This window comes from Euprymna scolopes, chromosome 44 (assembly GCF_053919585.1).
Source record: "Euprymna scolopes isolate OS-2025 chromosome 44, ASM5391958v1, whole genome shotgun sequence".
Taxonomy (NCBI): Eukaryota; Metazoa; Mollusca; class Cephalopoda; order Sepiida; family Sepiolidae; genus Euprymna; species Euprymna scolopes.
This window is the reverse complement of record NC_136525.1, coordinates 12,395,764-12,416,464: the sequence shown is the minus strand read 5'-3', so window position 1 is coordinate 12,416,464 and position 20,701 is coordinate 12,395,764. Positions and strand designations below refer to the sequence as shown.

The 20,701-nt window shown below is 33.6% G+C and overlaps 1 protein-coding gene across 2 annotated transcripts in view; it reads right to left on the bottom strand.

Moving 5' to 3' along the window:
• Nucleotides 1-4,255: 4,255 nt before the first annotated feature.
• The window catches only part of LOC145268691 (uncharacterized), a 102,233-nt gene continuing 85,787 nt past the window's right edge, over nucleotides 4,256-20,701 (bottom strand). For both annotated transcript variants that reach the window (XM_080124206.1, XM_080124207.1), the window contains 2 exons: nucleotides 12,186-12,368; nucleotides 4,256-5,104 (listed from right to left, as the gene is read on the bottom strand). In XM_080124206.1, coding sequence (XP_079980332.1) covers nucleotides 4,854-5,104; nucleotides 12,186-12,368 — 434 coding nt within the window. In that variant the 3' untranslated portion in view covers nucleotides 4,256-4,853. The remainder of the gene's footprint in view (nucleotides 5,105-12,185; nucleotides 12,369-20,701) is intronic.

Here is a 20,701-nt window from a genome sequence, read left to right as displayed (position 1 = left end):
CTTTCTTAACGTTATTTCTAGCTTCTATATACTTCAGTCTGTTTGAACTGGACTTATGTCGGTTAAACCTACGGTATGCATGCTGCTTTTGAGTAATGGCAGTTGCACAAGTCGACGTAAACCATTGGGGAGAGTGGGGCTTACTATAAAATTTCCGCATGGGAACATGCGCTTCGATTGCAGTTTTGAACCAGTCAGTGGTCTCGTTTGCACACTGTTCAGCAGGGAGAGAGAAAATATTTTTCCATGGAGCATCTCTAATTAGTTCCCTGATGGCTTCCCAGTCAGCCTTATTATAATATCGCGTTGTTTTGAGCACTGGCTCTTCAGTTTTGGGTCTAGATTTTAGGGCGATTTCAACCATTATCACTGCATGATCAGCGTTCCCGAGTGGGCTGTGGGCCTTCGCTATGCAGTCATCGGGAACTGTGGTCAAAAACAGATCTAGAAGTGATGCGTGTTGTTCTTCCTGGTCAGGGAAACGGGTTGGAAACGTAACAATTTGTGATAGGGAGTGAGATATAGCGAAGCTATGGGTTGTGCTGCCCGCTGCATCTGTGTAAGTAGAGAATCCAAGCCAGTTTTTGTGGTGGACATTAAAGTCACCAAACACATGTATTTGTGCGCTAGTGTCGAGGGACAGTGCCGTGTCTATGCTGTCAGATACTTTGTTTATTATGGAGCAGTCCTGAGTCGAGGGAGAGCGGTAGAGAAAATAATAGTAGCTAATACTGTGTTGCACGTTTAGTCTAAAGCACATAAAGGCTTGATCATCTGTTTCTAGGTTTGTTTCTCTAGTCAAGGGAAGGGTATTACGAATGTAAACTCCAAGTCCGTGCATATGTCTGTCAGAGTCCTTACGGCAGAGTGGGAGATATCCAGGCATGTTAAAGTGGTTAGAGGGAATGGAGGAGTGTAGGTTAGTCTCACTTAGTGCTAAGATATCCGGGGTATTTGTTAAGAGAAATGCTTCAACATCAGCTAAGTTAGTTCTAAGCCCACGGATATTTGTGAATGAGAGCCTCAAGGGAGGAGGCAAGTTGAATTTGTTTGTCCCTAATCCTGGTTTAAGCTTATTTTTAGATTGTACTGTCGTCATATTTTTTTTTAAGAGTTTCGGTAAGGGGGAGCTAAGCAAGAGGTTATGCGGAGCTTCAGACATGCATCACAAGTAGACCATCAGCTGACCTTTCTCCAATTAGGATTGTGGCCTCAGGAAAGCCCACCGGGGATGAGTGCAGGGTCCCTTTCCATGCGCGTCATGGCACTGCAAACAACCCGATATTATTCAACTGTTGATGGAGCAGCCGCTCTAAGCGCTACCAAAGAGTTAGGGCTCCTGTACTACCAGTCGGGAACAGCAGCCAGGAACTGTCAATCCGGTACCCTCAACCCTTTAGGAGAAGGTCAACCCAATCTAACTGCTCAGGCATATCTTATACTCAAGCACTCCCAAATGTTCAGTTTTAGGGGTGGGGCATGCTGGGAATGGGGAAGAACGGCGTTCATTGCCCTAGCCAGGAAACAAGATCTACCGCTGGGTGTTTCTGTCGGATCACTGAGATAGTGTCTCTGCGCTTGACTAATAGGCAAAGAAGGAGTATGGAAGCCGGGCGATAGACAGAGCCTATCTACTCCTTAAGCAATTTAGGTTTGCAAACCGGTGAATTTGTTTGAGTCACCAGCTCTAGGAAGGTTGTCATCCAAGACTGAAGAGGCCTCTCTCCCCTTTGGTTTAGTTTCAGAGTTTTCCTTCTCCTAGACGGATGATCTGGGAAGATCTACTGGGTCCGTCAGCCCTGAGAGGGTTTTCTCCGCGCCTAGGTTCTAATCCAGGTATTTCTGTGACCCCGCGTTGTTAGTGTTACTGGGTTAGTTTGTTGGGGATTATATCTACTGATTAGTTACACTCCTCAAAGTGATTTAGGGACATGCTATTTACTTGTTAATGGATAAAGGGGGTGGGTGAAGTTCATGCAGTGTAAGCGTCTATGTTTGTAAGAGGGCTTGTTAGGGAGGAGATAATGTGATTTTAGTCGTACCCTTTTTTTTAATATTATTAATGTTAGCTTAGGTCTAGTATAGTGTTACAGTATGAGTAGGTATTAAGAATTGAGCTACGAGTTGTGCCCGAGCTATTTTAGATGATAGGAGGGTTAAGATGTAAGTGCAATATAGCATGGATAAGACAGCAAGTATTGAGTCATGCGTAATTAGGTGAATAGATATATATGGGCAGGTTTTCAGTAGGTGCGAATAGAGTTGGAGTTGTAGGTATTTTTTAGTAAGAGTCATGGGGCGTTTTGCATAACAAGGAGTGTCGTTTCAATATCGTAATTAATCGTTGCAAAACTCGAGACTGTTTTATAAAATAATCTGCTGTTGATTTTAGTTGCTGAACCTTTCTGCTTGTGCAGTGATAAAACTTCTTAAATGCACTAGTGACGTTAAGTTGCATAAAAGTGTTAACATTGGTCCAAATCGGACTTCCTTCTTTAATCTGATTTTTTCGGTTATCGATTTTCGATTTTCGATACTTATCGGATGCACCCCGACACAAAACCTGCGTAAGAGCACTTCCAGACGCACCAAGTACCTTTATGTGAAATTTCAATAAAATTGGCCAAGCCGTTTTTGAATCCACAGGGAACAAACTCTTACACACAAACAAATGTAACAGAACGCGGACACACATGCATATGAAATGCGAAATGAGTCACTGTTAGGAAAAAGACTATAAAAAGGAGACAAAGATCACTTTAGAGAAGACGATCACGTTAGAGACGTGTGTGAAGTAACAGCTGTAACGAGAAGTCACGTGTGGCTGCAGAATGAAGAAATGTCGTTGTTACAACACGAAAGAGTGAGTTCGAGTGATTCTTCGTCTTGGTCTTCTTTTGCGACATAGACAGCATACAATGTGTTGGGCCGACATGTGTAAAGATGTGTACTATGTCACCCACGCATACATACACACACACATATATATATGTACATACATACATACATACATACATACATACATACATACATGCATACATACGTATATGGCAATTGCTCGTCTTTACAAACGTTACCCATCCCAATGCTCCCCACCAACCTCATCATAGTTTTCAGGTTAATCGTCAGCGACACCCAAATCACGCCCGTGAGCCCGAATATGACTTTTCAGGCCAGCATTTGACTAGCAAAATCTGCCACACATATGACAGACAAAGTTATGTGTTGAAACTTGTTTAACTACTGCCTCCGTTTTTTTTTTTTTTTTTGCTTCCTCTGCTCAGGGCATGTGTTTTTTGTGGTTATTGTAAGCCACTTTTGAGAGGAGCACGCGATTTCCATTTCCAACTGTTCCATTTAATGGGAAAAACGGACACATTATCTTCCCAAATGTTTCTCTGGTTATGACATACATACATACATACATACATACATACATACATACATACATACATGATGGTTACAACGTCTTGTCAGACGAGTGCCACTTCCTCAGACACTTGAGCCCAAAAATTACTTTTTTTTTAGTCCTACCAGTGAATTCACATGCTCAAGCAGGCATGACCCTGAAGACGGTCATTGAGATCAATTATTAAATGCTTCCAGCATTTCAAGCTTCCACGCGTCACAACTTTTTCATCACCACAGGACCATTTTTATAGACAAATGCCTGAGGAAGTATCTATACACAGATGATGTTACAGAGTCTTAGCTTTGTATGACAGCTAAGTCTCTCTCTCTCGGTTCAAAATGTTGAGATCCAGCAACAAGCAAGAGCAAGATAGCCAGCAACAAGTTAAACTGCAGACTAGCTTAATGCGGGTACTGGTCTCCTGCTTTATGTTTTTTTAAATCAGAGATTTGCTTCTCCTAGAAAGGTTGCCTTCATCAAGGCTGACGGGAGCCCGCTCCAACCCAACACACATATACATACACACAATCACACACAGTGCTAGTTGACAGTTGACCCCGAAAAAGGGTTCATTCGTCCTTTGGAAGGTCTTGTTTTTAATCCTTCAGGGAGACTAGCCACCATCCTCACCAAAACAAGTCTGGGGGAGGAACCAGTTTAGTCACCGGTGACCCGACCATGAGGCAGGTAGTACTGAGTTACATGGTACCAGTAGCATATGACATGACCTGACACATACATACATACATATAAAAATCCCTCCTTACTTTTGGTCGTTGACTAAAAGATCTTAGCAAACAATCAAAAATAACAATAAAGAATTCAAAAGAAAAAACAAAACAATTTATTTATTTATTTATTTATTTATTTATTTAAGGATAAAAATGTTTTACACATAAAAAAAGATTTATATTTATAGATTATTAATTTGTGTCGTACTCGAAATGCATTTAGGAAAAAAAAACGAACAACACAATTTATTTTACGGAAACTGTGCGCCAATAAATGAAAAGGAAAGCTACTGGCAAAAAAAGAAGAAGTATTTTTTCTCTGTCTATAAGATTGCCTCTGTCTGAAATCTTAACACAACTTAGAACATTATTTCCAAAAAAAAACAAAAAGAAAACAATAAAAAAAAACAAGCGTGATCTAAGGGCATGTAAGTACATTGCAAAAATCCCAGACTACAGACGGATTCTTGGTAAAACACCTGAGGAATCTACTTCTCAAAAAACTACAAAAAAAAAAAAAAATGAACAATTTATTATACGGAAATTGTGCGCCAATAAATGAAAGGGAAAACCAATAGTAAAAAAAAAGGAAGAGGTCTTTTTCCTCTGTCTATAATATCGACTCTGTCTGAAATCTTAACACCAGTTAGAACGTTATTTCAAAAAGAATTAAAACTAAATAAAAACAAACAAACAAAAAACAGCGTATCCTAAGGGCATGTAGGCACATTGCAAAAATCCCAGACTACAGACGGATTCTTGGTAAAACACCAAAGGAATCCACTTCGCAAAGGATCCCGGCAGTAATTTTTTGCCATGGTGATGTTGCCGTCGGGAAAAGAAACTATGCTCCGTTGATAAGGATCTCTAATGACTTCGTCCCAATTTCGGCATTGGAAACCCGAGCTACTGCACATCCGTTTGCCAACGTATTGGTTCGGAATATTAACGCAATCCAAGTCTGTAAAAAATATAATAAAGATTAAAGTAAAAAAAAACAAACATTTCAAATACGTAAGGGTAGCTAATGTGGGTTATATTTAGTTTTATACGCGTTCTATATACTTTCTCTTTCTGAATTTTTTTAGATGAGCATTGTTTATTCGTATTATCTGCATTCTACCGATCACTGTTCTCATTTTGAGTGCTATTTTCACAACGTTTCGGTCGATGTAACCTCCGTTCTTCTTCAGAAGTATTTTGTCGAACTTGACAATTTTTTCGGGTATTTTTTTTTTATCGAATCGATAATTTGCATGGAATTTCGAACTGAACCCTTTATGTAACCAGCAGTGTAACATTCTCTCGTTCCATTAGCCATGACTGGGTAGCAATCCCGAGTAAATCCACAAGGGCCTGTAGCGTAAGGGATAAAATACTTGGTAAAATTCATTGGTAAGTTACACTCATCTAAACGTTGAAGATTCAATTCTCAGTTGAAGCGACACTCAAAAATACAATTGCGAATAACTCAAGATTTCTACCTTGTCATAGCTGACGTAACAAGTGTATGCTAGACTCGAAGATTTAATAAAAGATTCCGTTCAAAAGTCCATGCAGATACCCGAGTTCGACCAGATACACCTGAAAAAGTGTTATGTACTCGATGGGTATATATATATATATATATATATATATATATATATATATATATATATATATATATATATATATATATATATATACATATACATATATATATATACATATATATATATACATATATATATTTTATATATATATACATATACATATATATATATATACATATATATATATACATATATATATACATATATATACATATATATACATATATATATATACATATATATATATATATATATATATATGGAATGTGCTTAAAGGTTGATCAATGCAAGAATTATTCATCTATTTTAAGGAGATAAATAAGTAGTTTTCAGTAAATATGCATTTATTTTATTTATCTGATTATAGATAATATATTCCTCAAATCTGAAGAAGTGTAATGTAGTCCGTTGTATATATATATATATATATATATATATATATATATATATATATATATATATATACGAGCAAACAGTAAACAGTTAATAAAACATGTTAAAAACATTTTGTAAAAGAGTTTAAATCATATTTAATCTGAAAAGGAAACACTAGATAAGTGGATAGTCCTTAATCCGTGGAGTTTCGAAGGAATACTTTCCTTCTCATCAGAGGGTAGGAATTAGCAAAATGCTGGATCGGATTTTGTATGCAAAAGTATTTGATGAAACAACAAGTAAGTCAAAGATCCTACTTGATAACAAAAAAGTGAAGCAGAGGGAATATGGTGAAGAAAAAGGTGATTACACGTGAATGGATAGTCTGGTGGAAGATAAATAATCCAGTGACGGTAAAATCCAAATATATAGCTTCAAGAAAGTTAATTGAATTTCCATTAGTAAAATCCAAGGAAATCCCGTAATTGGAAGATGGTCCAAAATAATCCAAAACAGAAATCCATGGAATAATTCACAAAAATGTGTACAAGGGGAAAGGGGGGGGGAATTCCAATAATATTAATAAAAGAAAAATAAGATATGCTTTTCACTCTACTGCCGAGACATAAATATAAATAAGAAAGATCAGGGAAAAAGAAGAGGAAAAATTAAATAGTGATAGAATTTAATATAAAATAGAAAAACAAATGTCAAAATGTCCCAGACAGGAAATGTTAAAGGCGCGAAAAAATATATAGGGCAAAATAATATAGGTCAACTGAAATGTACAGATCATCACTTAAAAAATGTCAGCAAGAGTTGTTAGAAGACACTAAATGGAAAATAAATAAATAAATTAATAGAAAATAAATAAACAATAAATAAATAAATAAATAAATAAAAAATAAAATATGAAATATAAAAAATAAAAAATAAAAATTATGTAAGGGGAGAGGATGGCCGGTGTCTGCAAATTCAGGAAAAAGCAAGAAAGAAAATAAGTAAATGCATATAGTAAAATATAAGTAAATATACATACAAGATATGAAAGTGTGGGTAGATTGATATATTAGATAGATAGGAAAGTTTAAAGAATAAAGCAGAAATTGCAGATAAAAAACCGGCCATGCAAAGGAGAAATAAAGAATTAAAATAAAGGATTACTAAATTATAAAGTATTAAGAAGTATGTAGAAAAAAACCATAAAGTTGAAGAAAAAATTATATATCTATATAAAAGGTAAAAGTAATAACTATGTAATTTCAAAATTGCCATAATTAAATTTGAACTTATGTTTACAGAAAGAAATCAGTCCATTTTTAGAATTTATTATATTGTTACTTTGAGGGAAGTAATTATAGTTATAGCTTCGGTTGTACAGAGGCGACATGATTTAGAGCCTGGAGTATAATACTTAACCTTTTTATGATAGTCCATTTGATTGAGAAGAGGGTATTGTTAGAGTTAAGTTTTTTAATTAAAGTGGTTAGAGAAGTTCATTGGTTATTATTAGAATTATGGTTGTTAAAAGAAGAAATGTGGTTTGATATTCTTTTCTTAATTAATGTTGAAGTAGCGCCGATATATGTATGTACTTTATTAAAAGCTCGAGGTCTGGTATTAATATTAATTTGCTGATTTGTATTAGTTAAATGGTTTGAATTTTGTTCATAGTGCTCAACAAATGGTGGAACAATGTCTGTATGAGGACTATTTTGGAGGGGATAATGAGTGTTGTTAGTGTTAGGATGGCTGTTAGGAGATATATTATTATTATTATTATTATTATTATTATTATTATTATTATTATTACTATTACTATTATTATTATTATTACTAGTGGTGTGATTGTAGATGGAGGGGCTGCTCGAATGGTGTATTGGATTAGTAACTATATCAGATGGAAGATGGGAAGAAGAATAACTTGAAGACGAAATATTAGTGTCTGTTATGGGAGGATTGCGTGGGAGCTCAGTAATTTTGCAAGGATATATAACATCTTTATGGATGCAATCATTATTAAGTTGGCAAAGATGTTTGTTATTACAATTACAGTTAGTTTTGGATTTAATTGGGAAGGGATTTTTTGGACTGATTTATTTTTTTTTGTTATTAGATGTTAAGATTCTTTGTGCTGAATTAGGCATTGTTGAATATGAAATCCTGATTGAATTTCTATTGAAAATAGAACTAGATCTGTGTGGGTATTTGAAAGAGTTTTGTACAATGTTGAAGAATTCCTTAGGTATATTAGTTTTGACATTTAGGCTAAATGGAGGATTAAACCAAATATTTTTCTTTCTTCTGATGCGACTGGGTGGGTTAGAGGTATTGCGATTAGTATTTTGGTTTGGATTATATATGTAGACTGGTTCTTTGTTATTGATAGCGGCAGATCTTGTTATTTGAACTGGTTTCTTACGAGTCATATTGTGTGTGATTACAGATTTAAGACGGCCTGCAGGAGGCGCATAATTGTTGTATTTAATCTTTTCCTTGTGTCCTGAGTTCCATAAGGCATTATTGAAGAAAGTAGCATTTTGAATAAAAGTTTTTTTATCAGCAGAAAGAGCAGAAATTCTTCTAGAGACGGATGGTACTATAGATTTTATAATTGAGTTGGGGTGGTTAGAAGCATTATGGACGTATAAAGGCGTAATATTAGGTTTATAATAGGGGCTATGAGTTTCGATGTTAAGATTAAGTGTAACATCTAGAAAATTTGAAGTTTTTTTGTTTGGTTCGATAATTATAGAAAGGCCAAAGTTATTGAAGAAGTTATGTAATTTTTTCATTGTTTTGTTGTACTCTCTTGGCCTGGCTGTTGTTAAGTGTAACATCTAGAAAATTTGAAGTTATTTTGTTTGGTTCGATAATTATAGAGTTATTGAGGAGTTATGTAATTTTTTAATAGTTTTGTTGTACTCTCTTGGCCTGGTTGTTGTATTAAAAAGGGCATCGTCTCTATAAAGGCCCCCTTGGATATGTTTAAAGTGGTATTTAAGTTCTTTCAGTAAGAAGAGTCCCACTAAATCGGTAACTTTAGCAGAGTCAGAAGGACCCATCAAGATGTCAAAATTATCAGGGATGTCCTTTCTAGTCCAAAGCTTATTGTTAAATTGTATAAGGGACTTTTTCGCTAGGAGAATTAATTTTATTTCTAAATTAGTTCAGTCAGAATTTCTTTTAGCAAAGATAAGAGCCTTATTTAAAAATATCGGAGACATTGATTGATAATAATTTTGAATGTCAAAGGTTATGAAGTTAAGGAGGTGTTTATTTTTAAGGGAGACAAACCAATTAATTACGGAATCTGAATTCAGCCAAAGAGGGAAACTTACTTTTTCTTTAATAGAAGGGATGATTCTATCTAAGATATTTTTGCTTACAGCTCCTAAGTCAGAATTAGATGGGTAGATCAATCTGATGGAGGGGTTGTCATAGAAATTAGGTTTATGATCGTTGAGGGTGAATCTAGGAGTACCCAGAGAAATTATTTCAGGTCAGTAAAAGTTTAGCTTCAGAATTAATGGAATCTAAAGTCTTAGGAGGGACTATTTCATAAGATTTATTAAGTTCTTTATACAAAAGTTTTTTATATGTAGGATAGTCAAGTTTATAATAACTTTTTGTCTTATTTTTGTCTTATCAGCAGGGACGAATATATGTTTATTCTTTTTAAACTTTTTCAGCAAAATTATTTATTTTTCGAGTAACCAGATTATAATGGTGTTTTTGTTTCTTAAATTTTATTTTTTGACTAAATTTAACATGGAATTCTCAAACTCCTCGAGGTAAGGGTTGTATTTGGGTTGGGCAGTAGTTTTTTATCCATAAAATTTGGCAGCAATTCTTTCGAATTTCTTTTGTTCTCTATGAGAGTTGATAGGGAGTTCATTTGTTAAGATTTCTGGGTGAAGTTGGTCTTCAGAGGAAATAGGTGCTTTAAGTTTATTTTTAATGCTTCAGTCATGGTGATAAGCCTTCCACCTTATATTTTTTTAGGAAGGTGTTCAAAGCGAGAACAAATTTGTGGATATATTCTTGTTAGGTAGGAATAGGGATATTTTGGCAGGTAGAGGAATGTGTTCCTTTTCAAACATATCCCGAGAGAATAAAAAGCTGAACCAAACGGGAGCTTATAATATAAGAAGGAAAGCGGATTAAGGACTATCCACTTATCAAGTGTTTCCTTTTCAGATTAAATATGTTTATAACTTCTTTTTCAAAGTTTTTTTGTAACATGTTTTATTAACTGTTTGCTCGTATTATAAGCTCTATCTCCTATTTGGTTTTATCGAGCTTTTACATCTGGCTGAGATAACTTTATAAATAATAATTCTTTAATATTTATATTATACTTTAATTTTACCATCTTGGATCATTTTGGTAAATTTAATTAAACCTAGGTGTAGTTAAATGTGTATTTTTTTATTATGTTAGTTTATATATATAAATATATATATATATATATATATGATAGTTTATCATATATATATATATATATATATATATATATATATATATATATATTATATATATATGATAAGTTGGCAAATTGAAACCTAGAGAAGCATATATTTTGCTCAAATACCACGCGGAATATTCTGTGTAGCTTAATTGACATATATATTTTGATAACTTAATATCTAGCTCTACCTATGTATTGAGCACTGTAGAAGTAAATACTTAAAGTACACGCATAGAATAATACTTTCGTATAAATGAAGTAGTCATATATATATATATATATATATATATATATATATATATATATATATCAGAATATTGAGGTGAATAGGATCACAGATTGTTGAATCCTGTGCTATAAAATCTTACAAAATATTTTTTTATATAAGACAATCCCAGCTAAAAAGGGAATAGATCAATATACTAGATAGAGCAAGATAATTCAGAATAATATTTTTTTCAAAACAAGAATTTATTATTTGAACTAAGAATACATCGAAAATCTATGGGTTAGGAATTGAAAAAAAAATGTTTTGAAAAATTATGTTTTTTCTGAATGAATGGAAGATAAAAAAAAGTTAGGTATGTTTATATATTTGTGAATTTGTATGTTCAGGATAAACTACAACATCAATATGAATTTTGGATACAAAAAAAAGTAGAAAGCCACAAATGCAGAATGTAATAAAAGATGGCGAATAAGAAATTACAGATCGAGAAATGTAGAACGAAAGTTTTCGAAAAATATGAAATCAAAAAGATGAAGAGAAAAAAAGAAGAATGGCTAGAAGAATAAGAAGAAGAAGAAGAAGAAGAAGAAGAAGAAGAAAAAGAAGAAGAAGGATGAGAGGAAATAAATGAAAACGAGAGAAAGTAGAAACACAAGGAAAAGAAGAAAGACTGAATAGAATAAAGACAGAAGAAGAGGGAGGAAGAGGAGGAGGAGGAGTGAAAAAATGAAAAAGATTTAGAAATAGACGAAGAAGAAAAATACGAATTAAAGGGGAGGGGGGAGAAGAAGAAGAAGAAGAAGAAAAAGAAGAAGAAGAAAAAGAAGAAGAAAAAGGACGAGAGGAACAAAAAAAGAAAACGAGAGAAAGTAGAAAAAGAAGGAAAACAAGAAAGACTGAATAAGTTAAAGGAAGAAGAGGGAGAAAGAGGAGGAGGAGGAGTAAAAAAAAGGAATAAAATGAAAAAGAAGAAGAAATAGACGAAGAAGAAAAATACGAATTAAAGGGAGAAGAAGAAGAAGAAAAAAAGAAGAAGAAATAGACGAAGAAGAAGAAGAAGAAGAAGAAGAAGAAGAAGAAAAGACTGCAGAAGGAACGCAGGAATAAGAATATGGCAGTGAAAAAGAAAAAAGAAAAGGAAAAAGGAAAGAACACAGAAAGAGACAAATTAAAGTAGACAAAAAAAGAAAAAAGAAGAAAGACTGGAGAAGAAAAAGGAAAAAGACGAAGAAAAAGAAAAAGAGAACAAAGAAAGAGACGAATTAGAAGTAGACAAAAAGGAAGGAAAGAAAAAAGACTGGAGAAGAAAAGGAGGAAGAAGAAAAAGGCGGAGAAGGAAAAGTGAAAGATGAAGAAAAAAAGAGGAGAATCTTACCGGAACAAGAAATTGAAAGCTCCGACCAAAACCCGTGTACTAAGCAGGTCACAATCGGGCAGTAAGGCATCGGCGTGGAAAATGCATATCGGCGACATTGATAAACAATCTTCGATCCAACAATCTGTGAACTGTAAAATCCGATAGCAAACGCCACCGGACTCGGATACCAGCAAAAAAATCCTGGCGAATAAATAACCGTTAATTATCATTTATTGTCGAGCATGTATTAGGTTGACGCGAAAGTTCTTGCTAAAACTAAAAAGCTTACTTGCCACGTCAAGAAAATTTCTAAGAATATCAAGTAAACGAAAAACTCCATTTAACCAAACCTGCATAAATAATGAGTTGCAACTGAAACACACACACACACACACACACACACACACACACACACACACACACACACACACACACACACACACACACACACACACACACACACACACACACACACACGCACGCACACACATATATATATATAGAGAGAAATTTCATATTTAATTAATTTGTGTATTGTTTAATTTATTTAATAAATATGGGGGAAAAATGCAATGTTAATTTATACCCTTTAACTGTCTTAAGTATACGAGAGTAAATGATAGACGAAATTGCATAGATAGAAAAAATTATCTTAAATCTCTTAACTAATTTTAGTATTGTTTATTTTCTTTACTTAACCCTTTACCCGTTTATTATATTTATTTAATGATTCATCGTTTATTAATTCTTAAGAAACACACATTCTTTATTGTCTACAGATTAATGTAGGCATAAAGACTATATTATATTTCAGCTATACTCTGGATCTATTTATATGAATTATTGTTGAAATTATTTCTCCACACTTTCCTTTAGGTTTGAAATATATTGCGTCCTGTGTACGCAACCTTGAATCATTTCCTGTTTTTTATTTAACAAATTTTCATTAATTATTTTGTTTTTTATTTAACAAATTTTCTTTCATTAATCGTTAATTCACGCCGATTAGCGTAATGGTTAGGAGTCTTGACTGTCGTACAGGCGATCCGGTTTCAATCCTGGCTTGAAGTAGTTGCCTGTCTAGCCGCACTGATGAGCTGTGAAACAGTATGTGGATAACTATATATATATATGGGTTCAGTTTTATTTTAGTACTAGTCAGTTATGTATGGGGTTCACTTTTATTTTATTCAGTTGAACGTGTGTGTGTGTGTGTGTGGTCACGAATAGGCTCCTATATGGTTAACTATTTAAAAAAAAACTGATTACATATAATGATAGAAGATGTATCGAGAATCAGGAATGGGTATGTTTGATCTGGCAGAACGGTGATTCATAAAAATTGTGGGGTCTGCGTTCGCGCCTGCCCCCCAAAGTATGGAAATAAAAAATGAAATAAAAAACGTTTACAAGGGTTTTTGATATAGATGTACATAAGAATACTTTGATACGTATGTTTCAACTTAAATAGGGATGGTATAATAAAATTGTGGGGTCTGCATTCGCGCCTGTACTCCATGGAAATATGGCACAAATTTAACAAAGACTTTTCGTATCTATTTGCGTAAGTATACTTTGATAATTATGTTTCAGTTTGAAGAAATATGGTATAATAAAATTAATAGGTGTTCGCCCGCGCCTGACCTCCATAGAATGTAAATATGTCACAAAGTTTATAACAAAGTTTTTTAAAAGGGGTGAGGGTTCACAATAACACCTTAACTTTAATCTTAATTCACGTTAGCTTTTATTTATTTTTTTGAGTCGTCTCATATTGTGTCGAATAAATTCACCTCATAAATTCACGTTCTTATTAAAGTGAAAGCCTCCAAAAATGTCGGAACTTTAGACAATTCTCGACACAAATTTTGCATAACTCTATTTTTTTCCTTCTCAACTTGCACGTGGCACTCTTTCGAAAATAGATAAATAATAAAAAATAAGAACGCTACTTGTTATCGTGTCAAAAGAAGGAAAACATCCTGCTCACGTGATTACGTGTCTTTTTAAAAACATTTACATAACCTTTTTATTTTTATTTATATACCCGTTTAAGCTTTTTTTGTCAGTGTACTAGAAGGAATTCAGTTGAACTGCGTGTTCTTTACATTACAATAGTACACCCTGAATCCGCCGGCTCAATACTACACCGTTCAATACTGTAAAACTGAAACAAAGCTGTTCTGCTTGAAAAGGGCGCCATTTTCCTCTTATTCATATTTATATCAATTCTTTGCTTTAAAAAACTAAAGTAATTACGTGTTTACTTTTTTAATATCCCATTTTGCTGTTTCGGGTTATTTTACTAAGAGTGTTTAGAAGAAAAGCCAACAAACGACTACCCGAAAAAATAAATACAAAAGAAATAAATGTTACCATAGTCAATAAAACTTCATTTCATGTTTTTTTTTGTTTTGAAATAGTTTTTAATGCTCTTTACTTGAAATAATTTCAGCGAACCGAAATTAAAACGAAATTTAAGGTGATAACTACTTATATGAATTTTTATATAAACTACACATGCCATAATCGAATATTCCTCAAACACAAAATAACGGAAAACATTAAAATATGTTTATGAAAAATTCCATCCGTAGACGGAACTCTCTTAAATTGTTAAACAGAATGCTCAGGTGCCCCTCCTTCAAATTGAAAACGGGGCTCTCCATTTCAAAGTCGCTGCCAGTTTGTTTGTTTTTTTTAAACCGGTTTGTGAATTAAAAAAATTGTTTTTTTTACAAACTGCTTAAAAATACAAACCAATGAACTTTTCTACTATAAAAGTAACTTTTATTAACTATGATACAGTTATTTCTTGTATATTTATATTATTATATATATATATATATAACATTTTCTCTTTGTAAGGAAACATCTTTTTATTGGTCACTCTTGGCTACGAATGGAAACAAAGTTGATATAAAAAATATATTTTCGCGAAAATTATCTTTACATTCATCATATTTTGCTTAGGGTAAAAATTTTGAGTATCAAAACCTATCTGTTTACAACCCCCTCCTTTTCATAACCTATCATACTTTCATCAATCACAGTCCATTTTCTGTAGGCTGTTTTTGAACCCAGATAACGACGGGTACTTCTGCTAGTGTATATATATATATATATATATATATATATATATATATATATATATATATATATATTATAGTCAGGTCATGCCATATGCTACTGATACCGTGTAACCCAGTACTACCTGCCTCATGGTCGGGTCACCGGCAACTAATCTGGTTCCCCCACCAGACTTGTTTGGTAAGGAGGGTGGCTAGTCTTCCTGAAGGATTAAAAACAAGACCTTCCAAAGGGCGAATGAACCCTTTTCCGGGGTTAACGGCCAACTAGCACCATGTGTGTTTGTATGTACGTGTGTGCTGGGGTGGAGAGGGCTCCCGTAAGCCGTGGTGAAGGCAACCTTTCTAGGAGAAGCAAATCTCTGATTTAAAAAACCATAAAGCGGGAGACCAGTACCCGCGATAAGCTGGTCTGCAGTTTAACTTGTTGCTGGCTATCTTGCTCTTGCTTGTTGCTGGATCTCAACATTTTGAACCGAGAGAGAGACTTAGCTGTCGTACAAAGCTAAGACTCTGTAACATTATCTTTGTATAGATACTCCCTCAGGTATTTGGGCTCATGGATTTTAAATGTCTGAGCGAGTGGCACTCAACTGACAAGACGTTGCAATCATCATATATATATATATATATATATATATATATATATATATATATATATATATGGTTCACTTTAATTTTAGTACTAGTCAGTTAAATGAAAGAATATTCAATTAATAGTTGTAGAGCGTTATAAATTTAAAAAGAAATGAATATTCTTGTATTTTATTTTACAATGATTTGCACGATGATATGGATTTGTTTACACGAGGTTTGTACACTAAATGGTAAGTTTGCTTATTTAGGTCCAGATATCTCTTTTAACTAGCAGGCTGCCTGGCGTTGCCCGGTCGTAAAATACGCTTAAATATGATATTTTAATTCATGAAGATTTCGTATTTATTATTTCAGTGACAATTCGCACTTAATATTATATTGTACCTGATATATAGAAGTGATTTCAAAAAGTTTAAAATATACGACTTTGGAAGCATCAATTAGGATTATTACAGAGCCAATTAAATATTATATTGTACCTAATATATATTAGGGAATTCAAAAGTTAAAAAAAAAAATAACTTATGTGCTATAAGCTAGAATCGAAACCAAAACATATAGGTCTTCAGCCTCATTCGTTAGCGTATGATATAAATCCGTACGCATACAAAAACCCTGCAAAAATAACGTTGTTTCACCCACTATAACTTTTAATTAGAACATGTTCAATGCTTTTTGTTTCAATTTTACCAGCTAAAAACCAAATCAAGTGTGTGGTACAGGTCTATATATCAAATTTCAGCGCTGTAGACCAAATGTTCAGAAAGCAGGCTGGTAAAGATGTTTTTCACATCCATAATGATAACGTCATACATACAGTGTTACCCCCCCCAAAAAAAAAACAAAAGAGGCCATCTAGAACATATGCTGTAGAACGGAGAAAAACAAAAGAAAAAAGGCCCTAGTGTTTTGATGTGATGTTTTGAATATAATAACCTAGTTATGAGAAAAATTTCATTTCATTCGGACAAAACACTAAGAAACGGGGCCTAATTATAGCTGGGGCCCGCTTTTATAAGTCACCCTATGTATATATATATATACATATATATATATATATATATATATATATATATATATATATATATATATATATATATATATATATATTCAGAATGTGTGAGATTATATATAATTATTTCCGCAGCCCAAAGACCGCCGCAGCCCACAAGAGCCAAACCAGCCAATGAACCGGAAGTCTAAGATTCGAGTTTCGCCCTCATTTGGGCTCATCAATCAGACATATCCGCACCCGGGAGTTGAAATATATATATATATATATATATATAAGAGCAGATAGTTAATAAAACATGTTAAAAACACCTTGAAAAAGAGTTAAAAACATATTTAATTTAAAAAGGAAACACTAAATAAGTGGATAGCCCTTAATATATACAGGGTGAACAGAAAGTCCTTGGACCAATTCAAAAGTGGTTTATTAATAGAAAATTACAAAAATATAAATTAAACATGAATGAAAATTATAAGTTAGGAAACCAAGAATAAATTCAAATTATTTATTTTCAATGTGATGTCCCTTCCTTTCGGTTAGACGTTCAATTCTCTGTCTGAAGTTACCAACCGAGGCACGCAGCGTTTCCTGAGGTATTTTAGCCCATTCATTCAGAAGAGATGTCTTCAAAGCATCAACACTTGGATGAGCAACAGAACAGACTTTTGCCTCCAACAGAGACCACACCGAAAAATCCATGGGATTCAAATCAGGCGATGCTGGCGGCCACATCTCCTTACTCCAAAATCTTGGAAAATGACGTTGGCACCAGTCCTGAGTTTTTCTGGAGGTGTGGGATGGTGCTCCATCTTTTTGGAAGGTGAAAGGCTGATCTTTGAAGTGTTTCTTCATCTCTTAAAATGCTGGAACCAAAATATCGTTAATGTAGCGATCTGTGTTGATCTTAACCCCCTACTCGACGAAAATCAGAGGCAACTTCCAAGATTTGGAGACTGCAGCCCACACCATGAAGGAAGACGGCTTTTGTCGACGAAAAACTATTCTCACGGAGTCATCAATGTCTGCTGAAGATTTTGCGTAAACTCTGTCGTTCTGATTGTTAACAGTCGCTTCAATTGTGAAGAGTTTTTCATCAGAAAAAACGATCTCTCGCTCTGCCGTGCCAGCCTTCAGTTCTACAAGAAGAAGCTTTGCTCTTTCAAGTCTCTTGTGCTTTTGGGCAGGTGTGAGGTACTGTCTCTTTCTCATCTTGTAGGGGGACAACTGGAGATCGTTTTTTACGATGGTTCTCATCGAGGTCACGCTCACATTCATGTCTTTAGCCATTTGTCTTGCAGATCTCTTCGGGTTCCTCCTTACCCTCTCTCAAACAGCTTTAATCACCTTCTTTGTTCGAGCAGTGCGATGTTACATTTCTCTCCTTGAGTAGTTGTACCTTCATGCAAAATTTCAGAAAAATGTAATGCGTAGTTATTGAGAATTTTGGAAACGAACGGAGGAACGGACGAACAGACGAGGGTAGATTTTAAGGTCTAATATGATTAAGCTTAAGTTTTTTTTTATTATCAATAATTTAAGAATTTACCAACTCGAATTCTACCCCCCCGTCTTTCTTTAAAAATGAAATACGAAAAACTTACGAAATATAGCTAGAATATGATAAAAGATGGCTATATAAACGCATTTTATAGTATATGTATATATATATATATATATATATATATATACTAGACTACCTGTGACCCGTTGGGTCAGTATGTTATATTAACTATGGAATTCATGTATGAGCGTGACACTTGTGACGTAAAGAAAAGGGGTTTTTTGACATAACAAAAACGTTTCTATAAAATTATATTAAAATAAAAAAAGAATATAGATAGATTTCTATGAGTTGTTCTGTTTAGTATAATTGATTATTTTTGAAAATTTTTTTTACAGTTACTGAATTATAAGTGGTTGGCCATATAAATGTGAACTCAACAGATACCATAATACTTATTATAGTTAAATTCAAATTTTGATAGATCTGCTTTTTTTTTTTTTTTTTTTTTTTTTTTTTACATCGTTCATTTTTGTACTCCCATGTTAAATAATAATTTCGAAATAATAACGTTAATATTTCATCGTCCCAATTGTTTTTTTTTCGCGTTTAAATTATCCAAATAAACAATTGTTAATACTGTCTGCTTTATTTTTACATCGTTCATTTCTGTATTACTTTTAAGTTATTTTAAACCCCACTCTTCCCATGTTAAATAATAATTTCGAAATAATAACGTTAATATTTCAGTGCAGGTTATGAGCGCATGCGCAACCGGATGTTGTAAACCGGAAAATGGGTTACATACATCGTTACAAGGTCATTTGAGTTTTATAATTATATAGATACTAGCATGGGTGCCCGGCGTTGCCCGGGTGTGATGTGTATCCTGAAAAAGGTCAATTTTTTAAACTTTGGCCCCTATTATGACCCCTTAACATTTATTGTTAAGGCTCTAATCAAGTTATTAAGTTAGATCCATGTCCAAGGAATCTATATCTAAAATGTCCAGTGTTTGGATCCAAAATTGTCGGAGGAGTTTAGTAGAGTTCTTAAAGGTTAACTCGTTAAACTTTGACCCCTTAACAGCCACATTTCTGGCTGAAAATAGATGACATCGATTTTCCCAAATTTCAGTACCATGTATATCAAATTTCGAGTCTGTAGACTTAAAATTGACAGAGTTATTGTGTAGGGAAATGTACACACACACAGACACAGAGACACGTTCACTTTTATAGATATACTAGCATGGGTGCCCGGCATTGCCCGGCATTGCCCGGCTATTTGGAGATGTATGCTGAATAAAAAAAAGTGGTCAATTTTTTTAACTTTGACCCCTATTATGACCCCTTAAAATTTATTGTTTTTGGCTCAAATCAAGTTATTAAGTTAGAGCCATGTCCAATGAACCTATATCTAAAATTTTAAGTGTTTAGATCCAAAATTATCGGAGGAGTTTAGTAGAGTTCTCAAAGGTCAAATCGTTGAACTTTGACGCCTTAATCGCCAAATTTCTGGCCGAAAGTCGATAATATCAATTTCCCCAAATCTCAGTACCCTGCATATCGAATTTCTAGTCCGACAGAGTTAGTGCGTAGGGAAATGTACATACACAGACACACAGACAGACAGACATACAGACAGACAGACAGACACTTTCACTTTTATATATATAGATAGATTTGTTAAACAAAAATATATACGTATACATAAATATACATGGAAACAATTTTGTATTTACTATAAACTTTTTACGCAAATATTATGCAAGTATAAATCATGTAGAATATCTGCATGAATATAATTACACGTAATAGTTAACTAAAGATGATCATCCCACAAGAAAACCGAAGCAACTAATAGGGAATTAATTAAAATGAATGTTTAAAAGAATATGAAAATTAGCTAGATATTTTGCTAGTGAATGCAATTCAACAAGCCATATATAAAAAAATTGTATTCTCTTTTTAAATATATAGAAAAGAGGGGTTTTAATATGAATATCAATACACACAAAAGAAAACCAAATTTATAGGAGTATATATATATATATATATATATATATATATATATATATATATATATATATATATTTTTTTTTTTTTACACAGTGATCACCACTTATCAAGGCCCGGAAGCCACTCAGGGATAAGGGTTATTGCAAGTACATTACGTTAGTGTGGAGATTTGATGAAGTGTTTACTTAAGGGGGCGGTTCATTAGGAATTTGTTTACATTGGACTTGAAGACATCCAAATTGTAGTCCGGTGGGAAGCAGGCAGACGGAACAGAGTTCCACAGGCGTGCAGTTCTAAGAAAGAAGCTGTATTCA